Below are 16,803 nucleotides of genomic sequence, written 5' to 3' on the forward strand. Positions count from 1 at the left end.
CAATGATTATGGTCCATTCAATATGCCTCTTTTGTATAATGTTAATTTTTAAGTTTCTTTGACAGTACAGCTTCAGGATTAGCATTGCTACTTTCTATTTGTGTGACCGTTCACATTATGCTTACTATGGGGAAGAATGAAGAAATGCTACTTAGTGGAGGAGATGAAAGGATGAGGTTACTCTGAGCAGCTCAATCACCAAAACATTACAAACTGTATCATAAGTTATATGTGTATTTTCAGAACAAATATCTGATCTCAAGGACTGCAATCAATTTTCAAACTGTGCACCACGGAAGCTTTTGCTTGATCTTTATATTTTACTAAATATTACATAACTTTTTAATTTAGATTTGTTGGTCGTTTTAAGTCTCGTAAAGAGAGAGAGGCTGAACTTGGTGCAAAGGCAAAAGAATTTACCAATGTTTACATAAAGAACTTTGGTGATGATATGGATGACGAACGACTCAAAGAAATGTTTGATAAATTTGGTGAGTGTAACCCTGCTACAAGTGTGGCTTGAGATGGAGATAATATGAACTGGTAGTGCTGCGCTTCTGTTTTTCAATTCCGGTAATAATAGATGTTACCAGAAACACTCCTTTGTGGGACTGTGTCCAGATGCCATGGGTAGTATTTTCATTTATTTCTTCAGATTATTGTATTTTAGTTTGTCTTTGAATTTCCGAGCTCTTAGCACACGCTTGACCGTTCTTGGTGGCAATTTGATGACCTGAAAGTTTCCTGTCATAATTAAATCTTCTCCATGGTCACTTTGCCTATTCTTGAAAATTCCTGATCAGTGCTTTGCTTTGGCATGATGCTGTTTGAGTCCTGATGCCTTTCCGTAGAGAAAAGATGTTTGACTCCTTCCATATGCCTCTTAGTGAGCAACACTGATGGGCCTGAACTCAGTTTAACTGAAGATGGCCTTGGTGCTGGGCATTAGAGGGGAGAATATTGATATTCATTCTTCAAAGAAAATTAGGCAATGACTTCTTTTTTTCTTGAAGTATTCTTTGTTCCCTTCAGTGAATTGTACATAGAATCATTGGATGGCTAAAGTGGTCATTTTGTGTCCATGTCAGCTTTCTATGAGAGTGGTTTAGCTCGTCCCACACCTTGCCTATTTCCAATAGCCCTGCAAATCCTTTCTCTTCAGATTAACATCCAATTCTCTTTTGAAAGTCACGATTGAAGCTACCTCCATTTTTCCAGACAGTGAATTCTAGTTCCTAACCACTAGCTGCATCATTTTTTTCCCCCTCAAAACATGAGTTACTTTAAATCAATATCTTCTGATTCTCGACTCTTCCGCCAATGGGAACATTTTGACCGTATCTATATTGTCCAACCCCTCATGATTTTGGATACCTCTATCAAATCTCCTCTCAACCTTCTGTAACGACAACAGTCCAAGCTTTGCTGATCTATCCACCTAACTTAAGTCTCTTATCCTGGTACCATTCTCACAAATATTTTATCCATCCTTTCCAGTGCCTTCATATCCTTCCTAAAGCATTCTGCCCAGAATTGGACACACTACTCCACTTAAGGCTAAACTGGTATTTAATGACGGTTCCCCATAGCATCCTTACCATTGCAATTTATAAAGGCCAGGATCCTACATGTCTTATAACCATTTTCTCTACCTGCCTTGCTATCTTCAATTATTTGTACATATATACTCCAGGTTCCTCTGCTACTGCACTCGCTTTAGATTGGTATCCTTTCTATTGCCTTTCTTTACTCTTGCTTAAAAAAAGTATCATTTCACACATCTCTGCAATAAACTTCTTGAAATTCTGCCAGCCTTTCTACATCCTCATGAAGTTTATCGCTGTCCTCACGGTTCATGATATTTACAGTTTTATATGGCGAGGGTATTTTTTGTAAATGGGGAAAGTGATAAATGCACACCTTTTAAAACTGAACTTTCTTTTTACAACAGTTAGAAGATTGTTTCTTAAATTCATTTTTAATGGGATACGGGTCACTGGCTAGGCCAGCATTTATTGCTCTCCCTAATTGCCCTTGAGAAGGTGATGGTGAGCTGCCTTCTTGAACTGCTGCAGTCCTTGTGGTGTAGATACACCCACAATGCTGTTACAGGGAGCTCCAGGATTTTGACCCAGTGGCAGTGAAGGAACGACGATATATTTCCAAGTCAGGATAATGTGTGACTTGGAGAGGAGCTTTCCGGTGGTGGCATTCCCATGTGTCTCCTGCCCTTGCCCTTCTAGCTGGTAGAGACCGTGGGTTTGGAAGCTGCTGCCCAAGTAGCATTGTGGAGTTCCTGAAGTGTATTTTGTCGATGATATGCACTGCTGCCACTGTTCGTCAGTGGTGGAGGGAGTGAATGTTTCTGGATAGGGTGCCAATCAAGCAGGCTGCTTTGTCTTGGATGGTACTGAGTTTCTTGAGTGCTGGAGTTGCACTCATCCCGACAAATGGAGAATATTCCAGCACACTCCTGACTTGTGCCTTGTAGACGGTAGACTGGCTTTGGGAAGTCGGAATGGAACTTGCATTGCAATATCCAGCTTACACATTATTGTTGTTTCCTTTTATTTTACTCTAATGATTCAGCCTCGCTTATGCTGTTGAAAGTCTATTCTGCATTAAAAGCTAAACAGCTTCAATATTACTGGAGGCAATGTTTATCCATTTAAACACTGATAAAATTTAAATATAATCACCATACAGTTCTTCAGTTTAATCTGAGAACATAATAAACAAGTGATTTTTATGCTTCCAGAATTGCAACCATTGGCACTGCAACCAGTGCTCGTAGTTTACAATTAAAAGGGATTATGTGGACATGAAATTGATTAATGCAATAAACAAAAGATTGCATACAAAATCTGAAGATTTTTTTTCAAATAAAGAGAACCAAATAAAATTCTATATCTATTTTGCATCAATTGTCTCTCATTGAAATGAATGGAATCAATTAAAATTTTGGGATACAAGGTGCCCTGAGGATGCAAACATACCTAACCTTTTCAGATAATGTCATTATATTCTGCTTTTTAAGAGACAGAAATTTTGAGTTCCTTTCAGAAGGGGGACAGCTCGATTGCAACAAAAAAATGAGTGCAAAAGGTATTATAGATGTAAATCACCAGAGAGCAGGGAAGGGAGGGGCAGTATAGATCTTTCTCCAAAAAGGAGCACTTATGCTACTTCCATAAAGGAATGCTAATTCTATTTGCTACTTCATTCGTTTCATATCTGCTGATATTCATCTATCCTTTTTCTGTTTTCCTTTGCCCTCTTAGGCAAAACCCTCAGTGTCAAAGTAATGACAGATCCAAACGGAAAGTGCAAAGGCTTTGGCTTTGTTAGCTATGAAAAACATGAAGATGCTTCCAAGGTGTGTATGGTGGTCCACAGGAGCTTTTACCTTTATGGTCCAGTATGGAAATGGATCGGGACTGCTATTTTTTTTTTGGCACATGCTAAATGTGCAGCTAGCTAGAATTCCAGTCTTACTAGACAGAATTAATCAGTCACTAAAATGGACCTGAAGGACACACAGAAATTACCCCATACTCCAAATTTGGAAATTTCAATATGGTCAACTGAACGGAATTGATTTAAAATTGGGTTTTGCAAAATCTGCATTCCCTCAACTATTTTTATTTTCCAAATAAAATTTGAGCTGGTTTGAGAACTTTGAATTCTGATATTATGGATTACTAGGGGATTATCACAGTAACTTCATTGCAGTGTTAATGTTAGCCTACTTGTGACACAAATAAACTTAAACTTACTTTTGGTGATATGATTGCTGAATTGAGAAATGAATTTTGGAATGTAAAATGAACTTTTTTGATGAAGAGAAATGCTAACATTTCTGCTTTAATCAGTACCACGTGTATTAATGAAAGAGAACAAAAAATGAGGCAGCCTGAGCTGTAAACGTACTGTACCATTAAATTTTACAAGCATTATCTCATGTTGAAAGCAAAGGCAAACAATGCAGAAGAAGATTGCCTCTATAATGTGACCTAGTTCCGATGATGTCAGACTTAATTAGACATCAAGATCTATACAAAATGGTCTGGAACATCAGAGTCAGTCAAATAATGCTTTGCTACGGAAGTAAAGTCACTACATAAACCATTTGGTTTGTTCTTACGATTTCACCAGACATCATTTTCTTCTCTTACCATCAGTTCACTATCTGTCTTCTTAATGACTATAACTCTTCACTGTTGAAGCTCCTCATTGCCAAATACTGGTTTAACTCGGTGATCCACTTTACAATTTTGATGGGGCAGGCAGAGGAAGTTGTGCATGGTTTGTGACTGGGCCACAATCTATGGCTAATATACTAAAATATTCTGCATTTTTTAATGTCTGCTGAAAGGACAATCTTACATTTTACCACGTTTTTTTTTCAATTCAGTGTCTTTAAGAGCATCTTTACAAGCAAGTGTTATCATTCACATTGATTTGGAATGATGTCTTTTAGATTGAGAGCACATTACCACTATAGTTTGACTTGAATCAAAATACCTGGTTAAAACTAAAAAAAACTATCCTTTTTTATTCTTTTGTGGGAGTTGAGTGTTGCTGGCAAGGCCAGCATTCTTTGCCCCTCCCTAATTAACCTTGAACTGAGTGGTTTGCGAGGCCGTTTCAGAGGACAGTTAAGAGTCAACAATGTTGCTGTAGGTCAGACTAGGTAAGGATAGTCAGATTTCCTTCCCAAAAGGACATTAGTGAACCAGATCAGTTTTTACAACAATTGATAGTTTCATGATCACCATTACTGAGACTAGCTTAATATTCAAGATTTTATTAACCAAATTTAAATTCCACCAGCTGTTGTGGTGGGATTTGAACCTGTGCCCCAGAGCATTTACCTGGGTCTCTGGTTTTCTAGTTCAGTGACAGCTCGACTGTGCCATTATCTCCTCATTGTTGCAAGTGTAAATTTCAGCTTTTGCATAAAACATGAATATTTCATTTATTTTGATGCACACTGCAATTATTTCTTTAGAAAAGCTAACTTCTAAGTTTATGAAAAATCTATAAATGTCCATTAAGTAGCTGAGCGTTAGAAACCATAAGACCTTGGGTCAAATGCTTACACTTTGCTAGGTCAGCTAATTTGAGGTGTAGGATGAGAAAATTGGCCAAGATTTCTACTGCTGATTATTATACAGGTGACCCTTCTGGAAGTTTGTGTGTGCAGGTGAGGACAGGATTGTGTATAGCCTGAAATACATAAATTTTAAAAGACGGACCTCCCGAAGCACTTTACAGCCAATGAATTATTTTTAAAGTGTAATAGGAATATTGGAATCCCTGGACTAAAAAGGACTGTTTCTCTAGTTTGCCTTTACTACACTGGTGGTCACATAATAAAATACTAATGGAGATTTGACTAAACACAGCAATCAATCTTTATCAGTTAGTTTACAGCTACCCAAATATGACACAAGGAAAGCCACTTGTGATGGAGAACTTTGGAGCTATGGGCCCAAAACCATCTCCCTAGCCTGTTACATTTACCGCATCATGAATCAAATCACTCATGTACTATTCCAAAATATTATTTTCTGAAATGAATCTGATTTGCATTTTAATTGATCAAGACTAACTGCTTCCACCATCTCCCTCAGAGGCTGTTCCATTGAGCACTGGCTTATTAAAATATTCTGGAAGAGGTGAAATTGCGCGTCATGGTCTAAGTTATCTCATCCCTTTAGTATCCTTAAAACAGCAATCCTTTTACTGCAACCTTCTCTTGCAGTGAGAAATGCCTAATTTACGTAATCATTGTTGTGATGAAGGTAACCTAGCAGCCATTTTGTACACAGCAAGGTTTCATAAACAGCAATCAAATCTGTGGCCAGATCATACTTTTCAAGTGTTGGTTAGGGCTAAATGTAGAACACTAGGATATGTCCTTGCCTCTTTAAATAATGCTATGGAATCCTTTACATTCAAGTGAGAGGGCAAATGGGCCTTTAGTTTCATATCTCATCTGAAAGCTGCCACGTCTGTCAGTGCAGTGATCCCTTAGAGGTACACTCCTGATGTGCCAGCCTAGATTATGTGCTCATATTTCTGGAGTGGGTTTGAGCATATATGACCTTCTGATGTGAGAGTACAACCACCAAACCAAGGCTGAATAATATCCTTTTAAAATAGTAGTGGCTGCTCGTACCCAGGGTGAAAAATTAATATCTTTAGGAGAACAGGGAAGGAAATTGGAAAGAGGAAAGTTGGCCTCCGCCCGCCCTGGTCATCTTTATTGATGTGGAAATATATTTCTTTTAAACAAAATGCGATGTCATTATTTATGCTCCATAGGCAGTGCCATGTCAGTGGTTAGCACAGCTGCCTCACAGTGCCAGGAACCTGGGTTCGATTCCTGGCTTAGGTCACTGTCTGTGTGGAGTCTGCACGTTCTCCCCGTGTCTGCTTGGGTTTTCTCCAGGTGCTCCGGTTTCCTCCCACAGTCTGAAAGACATGCTGGTTAGGTGTATTGGCCATGCTAAATTCTCCCTCGGTATACCCGAACAGGTGTCAGAGTGTGGCGACTAGGGATTTTCACAGTAACTTCATTGCAGTGTTAATGTAAGCCTACTTGTGACACTAATAAATAAACTTTAGATTACTTTTGGAATGTGTTTTAAGCTTTAACTATTTAATTTCCTTCAGGCAACTACTATAATTCCTTATAATGAACAAAATTCCTTAGAAAGAAAATGTTTTAATGCACATTGCAATATTTCGGTAGTTGAAACATGCACTGCCAAAATCTGCCACCACAGGGTCATCTTTAATGTTGCATTGGGTAGTGGTGACTAACCCTGGCTTAAGTATAGTGTAGTAAATGTGAAGTTTTATTCATACTCTTGTTTATATCATAGGTGCATTGATGTTCTTTTCTTGTCTGTAAATATAGGCTGTGGAAGAAATGAATGGAAAAGAACTGAATGGAAAGATGCTGTTTGTTGGTCGTGCCCAGAAAAAAGTGGAACGACAGGCTGAACTGAAACGAAAATTTGAACAGTTAAAACAGGAGCGGATCAGCAGATACCAGGTAAGTAATGAAGCTGAAATAAAAACAAAAATGCTAGGAATACTCAGCAGGTCTGTCAGATCTGCGGAGTTTAACATTTCAGGTCAATGACCTTTCATCAGAATTAAGTTGAAATAAAAGAATAGAAGTGAAGCAGATATTTGTTTAAAATCACCCTGTAATAGGCAAGTGCACAAGTTGGATAACATCATTTTATTTGACTTGTGGTTGTTCTTATCTTACTAATAATTGAATGAAAAATTTCTGGCAATTCATTAAAGAGCAAGGAATCCACTTGTCAGTTTGGAGATAAAGTAGTGAATAAACTGGACATTTCTTAATCTGTTGTCAGGCAGACATATTCAGAAGATACGTTTCATTTTGGCTGTTGTAAAAGTCAAATTTAGAGTAGTTACTCGTTTAAAGAACAATAAATTACGCTACTGCTGTAATAATTTGAGAATATTGTGTGTGGTGAGGGCAAATTGTCATACAAGGTTTTTTCATAAGTAACTGTGTGCTCAGTTATTAATGTAGGTATCACAGCAGTCTAAATCTTCGCAACAATCTCCTGTTAATTGTTTTATGCTTTGTTTGCGGTCCAGTCAAGAAAACCTCAATGTTTTTTTGAAACCTGAGTTCAGCTTCAACATATGAAAAATGGTTTGGCCTTTATGTCCCAGTAAGAAGTTTAAGAACACCAGGTTAAAGTCCAACAGATAGTGTGACATGAACCCAGCAGGATGCAGCAAGCTGTGGGGATTACAGATAGTGTGACATGAACCAGCAGGATGCAGCAGCTGCTCACATCCAACTGATAGCCAAGTTCCGCACACATGAGGATGGCCTCAGCCGGGATATTGGGTTCATGTCACACTATCTGTAATCCCCACAGCTTGCCTGGCTGGACCTGCAGAGTCTCACTGGCTGTCCTGTCTGGAGACAATACACATCTCTTTAGCCTGTCTTGATGCTCTCTGCACTCACATTGTTTGTATCTTAAAGACTTGATTAGCTGTAAGTATTCGCATTCCAACCATTATTCTGTAAATTGAGTTTGTGTCTTTATATGCCCTGTTTGTGAACAGAATTCCCACTCACCTGAAGAAGGGGCTTGGAGCTCCGAAAGCTTGTGTGGCTTTTGCTACCAAATAAACCTGTTGGACTTTAACCTGGTGTTGTTAAATTTCTTACTGTGTTTACCCCAGTCCAACGCCGGCATCTCCACATCACCACTTTATGTCCCAGCCAGAGCCATTGGTAAAGTTGAATGGTTTATATTAAAATTCAGCAAAATCAATTTTAAATTGGTGCTGTTCTACTTGCCATCCTGATTGCCTTGCCCTCCATTTCTCCCTGCACTTTCCTCCCTTTCCTCCCTGCATATATAGAAAACCCTGGATATCCATTTGTTGGTACGCAATGTGCAGAGGAAGAAATTCCGACACAAATAGAGCAGTATTAATCAGCTGACAGCTATATGCTTTATATATGGTACAAGAGGAAGCAATTTATCCATGATAATTGACTACAGCTAAAGAAAACTGCTTTAACTGTAGTATGGCCCTAGAAATAGAAAAAGGTTTGTGCACACAGCAAGCATGCTGTTATATGTCTTTGTCCATATATAGGGCAGAGAGGGACTGGAAAATCTTGGCTGTAGTTCTTTATGTCATGGAGCACCTGGTTCCTGTATCCAGTTCTGTTTGTCAGTACAGACCATGGAGGAGCAGATGTGCCAGAGCAATGTTGAGTAAATCCAGATGGGTCTCCTCTAAATTGAGGCTTGTCTCTACAACTTAGCAACAGATATCAAGTACTGTTATAGGTTTTGAGGATTTTTCCCTCTCTTGGAGGTTTTGATTCATTTTAGGATATGGCTGCATGAGCGCAGACAGTCTTTGGTATCTTCACCAAGTGGCTATTTTGTTGTATGTGGGACAGGATATTCAATCGATTTATTCCAAGTTTCTGAATCTCATTGACATGCATTAAGCATGCCAAAAGATTTGTAATGATGCACTCCACTTCAGAACATTAAGCATCAATGTGCCTTAAAGCTTTCATCAATTTTAGATTAACTTCTTCAGAGACTTTGTCTTTATACATTTGATAGCCCTTTTGAAACTGAGCTGTTAGGACTGTAACTCTGTCTCCAGGAATGTACATAATCCAGAACAGGACTAAAAGCACAATGAGATTTCTTACATGAGTTTCGTTCTTCAGACTCTAGCAGCTTATCATTGGAAAGTTCCTCGTAAGTGCATGCCAGAATACTACAAAAATATGTTAGAAAAATTCTAGTTTTAGAAATTCAAACTATTTGATTGTAATTCACAACCCACGAAAATATATTTGTTTTCATTTGTTGCCTACTATAGATGTATAGTTTCAGCCAGTAGTTAATTGTAAATTTGAACATCCCTGGGGTTACCATTGACCAGAAACTCAACTGGACTCGCCACATAAACACAGTGGCTACAAGAACAGACCAGAGGCTAGGAATACTGCGGCGAGTAACTCACCTCCTGACTCCCGAAAGCTTGTCCACCATCTACAAGGCACAAGTCAGGAGTGTAATGGAATACTCCCCATTTGCCTGGATGGGTGCAGCTCCCAACAACAGTCAAGATGTTTGACACCATCCAGACAAAGCAGCCCGCTTGATTGGCACCACATCCACTCCCTCCACCGCCAACACTCAGTAGCAGCAGTGTGTACTATCTACAAGATGCACTGCAGCAATTCACCAAAAGTCCTTAGACAGCACCTTCCAAACCCACAACCACTTCCATCTAGAAGGACAAGGGCAGCAGATACATGGGAACACCATCACCTGTAAGGTCCCTTCCAAGCCACTCACCATCCTTACTTGGAAATATATCGCCGTTTCTTCATTGTCACTGGGTCAAAATCCTGGAATTCCCTCCCTAGTGGCATTGTGGGTCAACCCACAGCACATGGACTGCAGCGATTCAAGAAGGCAGCTCACCACCACCTTCTCAAGGGCAACTAGGGGTGGGCAATGAATGCTGGCCAGCCAGCAATACCTGTATCCCACAAATTAATTTTAAAAATGTTGTTCAAACAAATGGGCAACTAAAACTTAACACCTTTTAATGTAAGCTCCTTTTTACAGTCACCTGTCTCATTTATTTTGGAGTATGATTTAAATTGGTGCTTACCCAAGTTGGTTATTGTTATTTAGAACAGTGATAGTTCGATTGCATTAGATTGGAACTATGCAACATTTATTAACCATTTTTTATTCTATTTTTCAACTGCTAGATTTAGAATATTTAATCAATAACTGTAGCATTACTGAACTTTATTAAAATGTTTTTAGGGTGTGAATCTATACATCAAAAACCTGGACGATACCATTGATGATGAAAAACTGAGGAAAGAGTTTGCTCCATTTGGTTCAATCACCAGTGCCAAGGTATGTTTATCAAAGCAGAATAACAAGCAAGAGTAAAAAATTAAAAAGGTTTCTGATTGCCTTTTGTCACAGGGCTTCTTTGATGTTTTATTCGCTATTGTAGTTAAAACTACCGTTGCCCTCAAGCAGCCAGACAAAGTCATGAAGTGGTTTAAGATTTATTAAAGACTATAGCTATAGGATTTTGAATTAAATCATCAAGGCCAGCCAGAGTACAGAATTCAGAAATACACAAGCAGTTATAGTTTCAAATTTGATTGCAAGTAATTAGCATATACCAAGCAAGGCTTAGGAGTTATCTCTATCCACTTGTGGTTATTGATTAAGGTTACATAATTTATAAAGTACAGATATTAAAATCAATCACAATCACCTTAATTATCCTGCTCACTATCTTGATCTGCATGTCTCTGTAGTTAAACATTGTGCAGGCTTTTGTGGTTTGTCTCTTAACTCTTTCACTGGATACAGTTATTACTCCATAATTATTAGTATGAGTCTTTCCAGGTCAAGTTAAATTTTTTTTTAAAACAAAATAATATACCAGCCAGAATTGTATTGAAAGGCCAATGTCCCTTAAAGAGTTGCTCTTAAGTGCAGTGTTGTCAGCAAATCTGAGGAGCTTATGGTCTTCTGTATCACTAACATTGAAATATCTGTTTTGCTCCCACTGTCACTTCATTCCTTTCTTCTACTCCAATGAGTCAAACTTCCTCCAAGGTTTCCCTCGCACCCTCATGCTTACCCTGAATCCTTTAGTTGCTCTTCTATCTCCCCTGATGTCCTCTCCTAGCTTGTCCAGGCCTTGAAACCCATTTCTCCTACCTCGGCCCTATTCCCACACCCAACTTCCCTTCCTGACCCCGACGTCAGCTGATGTTGTTGACGGTTGTCAGGTCCTGTTTCCCCCTCCAATCCCTTTGGGTACTGTCCCACTCTTAAATCTGCTTGTGTTCAAGAAACTAACCCTTTACCACTCTGTCCTTGTAAACTATCACCCTACTTCCAACCTCCCTTTCCTCTCCAAAGTCCTTGAACATGCTTATTAAATCCCATATCTGTGGCCATCTTTCCCATAGTTCCCATGTGTGAATTCCTCCAATCATCTTCTGCCCTGCCACAGTACAGAAACAACTCTTGTCAAAGTCACAATGACATCCTACATGAATATGACCATGGTATCCTCTTGTTCTTAGAACATAGAACAGTACAGCACAGAACAGGCCCTTCGGCCCACGATGTTGTGCCGAGCTTTATCTGAAACCAAGATCAAGCTATCCCACTCCCTATCATCCTGGTGTGCTCCATGTGCCTATCCAATAACCGCTTAAATGTTTCTAAAGTGTCTGACTCCACTATCACTGCAGGCAGTCCATTCCACACCCCAACCACTCTCTGCGTAAAGAACCTACCTCTGATATCCGTCCTGTATCTCCCACCACGAACCCTATAGTTATGCCCCCTTGTAATAGCTCCATCCACCCGAGGAAATAGTCTTTGAACGTTCACTCTATCTATCCCCTTCATCATTTTATACACCTCTATTAAGTCTCCCCTCAGCCTCCTCCGCTCCAGAGAGAACAGCCCTAGCTCCCTCAACCTTTCCTCATATGACCTACCCTCCAAACCAGGCAGCATCCTGGTAAATCTCCTCTGCACTCTTTCCAGCGCTTCCACATCCTTCTTATAGTGAGGTGACCAGAACTGCACACAATATTCCAAATGTGGTCTCACCAAGGTCCTGTACAGTTGCAGCATAACCCCACGGCTCTTAAACTCCAACCCCCTGTTAATAAAAGCTAACACACTATAGGCCTTCTTCACAGCTCTATCCACTTGAGTGGCAACCTTCAGAGATCTGTGGATATGGACCCCAAGATCTCTCTGTTCCTCCACAGTCTTCAGAACCCTACCTTTGACCCTGTAATCCACATTTAAATTTGTCCTACCAAAATGAATCACCTCACATTTATCAGGGTTAAACTCCATTTGCCATTTTTCAGCCCAGCTTTGCATCCTATCTATGTCTCTTTGCAGCCTACAACAGCCCTCCACCTCATCCACTACTCCACCAATCTTGGTGTCATCAGCAAATTTACTGATCCACCCTTCAGCCCCCTCCTCTAAGTCATTAATAAAAATCACAAAGAGCAGAGGACCAAGCACTGATCCCTGCGGCACACCACTAGCAACCTGCCTACAATCCGAAAATTTTCCATCGACCACCACCCTCTGTCTTCGGTCAGACAGCCAGTTACCTATCCAATTGGCCAACTTTCCCTCTATCCCACAACTCCTCACTTTCATCATAAGCCGACCATGGGGGACCTTATCAAACGCCTTACTAAAATCCATGTATATGACATCAACTGCCCTACCTTCATCAACACACTTAGTTACCTCCTCAAAAAATTCTATCAAATTTGTGAGGCACGACTTGCCCTTCACGAATCCGTGCTGACTATCTCGGATTAATCCGCATCTTTCTAAATGGTCGTAAATCCCATCCCTAAGGACCCTTTCCATCAATTTACCAACCACCGAAGTAAGACTAACCGGTCTATAATTACCAGGGTCATTTCTATTCCCTTTCTTAAACAGAGGAACAACATTCGCCATTCTCCAGTCCTCTGGCACCATCCCCGTGGACAGCGAGGACCCAAAGATCAACGCCAAAGGCTCTGCAATCTCATCCCTTGCCTCCCACAGAATCCTAGGATACATTTCATCAGGCCCAGGGGACTTATCGACCTTCAGTTTATTCAAAACTGCCAAGACATCCTCCCTCCGAACATCTATTTCCTCCAGCCTATTAGCCTGTAACACCTTCTCTTCCTCAAAAACATGGCCCCTCTCCTTGGTGAACACTGAAGAAAAGTATTCATTCATCACCTCGCCTATCTCTACTGACTCCATACACAAGTTCCCACTACTGTCCTTGACCGGCCCTAACCTCACCCTGGTCATTCTTTTATTCCTCACATAAGAGTAAAAAGCCTTGGGGTTTTCCTTGATCCGACCCGCCAAGGACTTCTCATGTCCCCTCCTAGCTCTCCGAAGCCCCTTTTTCAGCTCATTCCTTGCTAACTTGTAACCCTCAATCGAGCCATCTGAACCTTGTTTCCTCTTCCTTTTCACAAGACATTCCACCTCTCTTGTGAACCATGGTTCCCTCACTCGGCCATTTCCTCCCTGCCTGACAGGAACATACCTATCAAGGACATCCAGTATTTGTTCCTTGAAAAAGTTCCACTTTTCATTAGTTCCTTTCTCTGACAGTTTCTGTTCCCAACTTATGCCCCCTAATTCTTGCCTAATCGCATCATAATTACCCCTCCCCCAATTGTAAACCTTGCCCTGCCGTACGGCCCTATCCCTCTCCATTGCAATAACAAAAGACACCGAATTGTGGTCACTATCTCCAAATTGCTCTCCCACAACCAAATCTAACACTTGGCCCGGTTCATTTCCCAGTACCAAATCCAATGTGGCCTCACCTCTAGTCGGCCCATCCACATATTGTGTCAGGAAACCCTCCCGCACACACTGCACAAAAATCTTCTCAACTTTTCTGCAGCCTTTGACACACTTAAACCACATCAACCTCCTCCTCTTCACTGTTGTCCAGCTAGATGGGACTGCATTCGTTTGGTTCCATTCTTATCTATTTAATTGTAACCAGAATATCACTGCACTAGCTTCCTATCCTGCTCCTGCACCATTACCTCTGGTGATCCCAAGAATCTATCCTTGGCCCCCACCTGTTTCAAATCGAAATGCTGTCCCTCTTCAGCATATCAAAGAACAGTACCAAGAACAGCATATCCAAGAACAGTGTTACTTTTCAAATGTACACTGATAACAGCCAGTTGCACCCCTCCCCATCTCTAAATTGTCATATTGTTCAACATCCAACTCTGCGTGAATAGAAATTCCTTCCTGTTAAATATTGGTAAGACCAAAGTTTTGTTTTCAATTATGGACTCTTGTTCTCTATTTACTGACTTCATCACTTACCCCGGCAACTATCTGACACTTAACTAGACTGCTAGCAACATTGGTGTCATATTTAACCCTGAGATGAGTTTCTGATCATATATCCATGCACCACTTGCTTCCACCTTTGGTAATGCCAGAATCTGCACCTGCCTCAGCTCATCTGCTGCTGAAAACCTCATCCAGGCCTCAGGCCTTTGCTACTTTGTAGATTCGACTGTTCCAATGCATTCTTGGCTGGCTTCCCATATTCCACCCTCTATAAACGTACGGTCATCCAAGACTCAGCTGCCATAACCTAACTTGCACTACGTTGCATTTATTCATTGCAGCTAAGCTCCCTGACCTACATTGGCTCCTGCTTAAGCAGTTCCTCAATTTTAAAATTCTCATTTTGTTTTCAATTCCCTCCATAGTCTCACCCCTTACCATCGCTAACCTTCAATCATCTTGAACATCCTGGAAGGCGCAATCCTTGAATATATCTGCACTCCTTTAATTCTAAACCAACCCCCCCCCCCCCAACCGAGGGAACAAAGATCATTGAGGCCTCCCCAGGAGTTTGAAGGCAAGGGGATGTGCCCTCTGAGCAGTGCCAGTCTGGCCCCCTGGCACTGCCCAAGAGGCATCTTGGCACTGCCCACCAGGCATTGGGCAGTGCCAGGGGCAGGGCTTGTTCGGGGGCCGATGGGGGGGGGGAGGTGATCGGGGCTGGCCATCTGGGTGGTGGGAAATGACATCAGGGCTCGCCTAGACTGGTCAAAAACATTACCCTGGGTCTCTGGATTACTAGTCTTATGACAGTACCACCATGCCATCACCTCCCTAACCTATTCAACCAATAGTAACAGGATGAGGCCCTTAAGTGGTCACTTACTGGTCTCAATTAGCCTCCAGACTTTACTGGGGGAATTGGGAAGGCGACAGGGTCTCCACCCTGCACTTTCTCAGCCGCTTTGTACGGCTCCCCACTTCCCAACCCGCTCATGGGAAGAACATTAATTTACCCTTAGTTTCTTGAATAATATGTATGGGGACTGGTGGAAAAGGCGGAACATATCTTTGGAATAGCATAAATGTTACTGCTTTTTCTACTGGTTGATTAATACAATGGCAAACCAGTCTTTTTAAGTGAAATGGAGGAATATGTGAAAATTCTGCTCTAATATTCCAAAATAATTATACCCTCCAGAAATGTGGGATTATTTATTTGTAAATATAAATAACTGAGAAATGAAAATATTTCAATGCCTAAAGCAATTCTTTTCTCTTCCAAGTTTCAATAGATCTCTTTAACCCACCTAACTCAGATTATATGTAGATGGGTGCTTTGGTCCCAAACTGATGTCAGATTTGAGAATTGGCCACAAGGGTAGTGTATAATGGGCCTGTGGTCATTACTGTTCCTGATCACAACTGAATAGTTAAGGTAATAAGTTTGTGTTGTGACTTACCCTTGTACTTAATTCCTGCCCACGCTGCATAGCTAAGATTGGAGACTCTGATTGTTGGGAACTGCAGTTGCAAACCCATGTTCTACCACAGTATCTTTCTCATTGTAAATTTTAAATATTACCACAATCTTTATTTTGGTGCTTTAAAAGGTTATGCTGGAAGACGGCCGAAGCAAAGGTTTTGGTTTTGTCTGCTTCTCCTCTCCTGAAGAAGCCACAAAAGCTGTGACGGAAATGAACGGACGTATTGTTGGTTCCAAGCCATTATACGTTGCCCTTGCCCAAAGAAAAGAAGAACGCAAGGCACATTTAACTAATCAGTATATGCAACGAATTGCAGGGATGCGGGCCATGCCAGCCAATACAATCATCAACCAATTTCAGCCAGCTGCAGGAGGCTACTTCATGCCAGCTGTACCTCAGGTGAGTTCTTCATAGGAATTTTTGTCATCCTCGCACTCCAGATCGGCAACTAGCAGGCAGTACAGTTTGGGAAAGCTGGTGGAAATTAGTTCTGCCCTAATCCCGCTGGTTTTTGGCCCTGCTGTATATTCTGGTCACGGCCCCATTCAAAACAGGTGGAAGTCTCAATAGCATATGCAAAAGGAGGTGGGGAATTAAAGTCACATCATTTACCTCTCCATATGCATGCTGGATAGTGAGCCCCACCATGGCCAGTGAAACCTGGTGGGGAAGCGGCCATGGGTGGACATGCAGATTTTAACAGTAAGAGGCCTTTCTTATCATTTATTTTTTGTTTTTACAACGTGTTATTGCATGTTTTTTTTCTCTTTCATTAAGATACAGTTTGTTGGGGTGAGGTTTTTTGGGTACCTTAAATCCTCTGGTGCCTCCCTGGGACAGGT

General features: G+C 40.9%; 1 protein-coding gene and 1 non-coding gene across 3 annotated transcripts in view; both read left to right on the plus strand.

Moving 5' to 3' along the window:
- Positions 1 to 16,803, plus strand: part of LOC144509362 (polyadenylate-binding protein 4-like) — a 43,004-nt gene that overhangs the window by 11,576 nt on the left and 14,625 nt on the right. For both annotated transcript variants that reach the window (XM_078238079.1, XM_078238080.1), the window contains 5 exons: positions 352 to 491; positions 3,282 to 3,376; positions 6,929 to 7,066; positions 10,392 to 10,487; positions 16,088 to 16,360. In XM_078238079.1, coding sequence (XP_078094205.1) covers positions 352 to 491; positions 3,282 to 3,376; positions 6,929 to 7,066; positions 10,392 to 10,487; positions 16,088 to 16,360 — 742 coding nt within the window. The remainder of the gene's footprint in view (positions 1 to 351; positions 492 to 3,281; positions 3,377 to 6,928; positions 7,067 to 10,391; positions 10,488 to 16,087; positions 16,361 to 16,803) is intronic.
- On the plus strand, positions 8,725 to 8,856 carry LOC144509574 (small nucleolar RNA SNORA55). The gene has a single exon (XR_013500499.1). It is a non-coding gene; the product is annotated as a small nucleolar RNA SNORA55 (small nucleolar RNA).

Source organism: Mustelus asterias, chromosome 21, assembly GCF_964213995.1.
Source record: "Mustelus asterias chromosome 21, sMusAst1.hap1.1, whole genome shotgun sequence".
Lineage (NCBI taxonomy): Eukaryota > Metazoa > Chordata > Chondrichthyes > Carcharhiniformes > Triakidae > Mustelus > Mustelus asterias.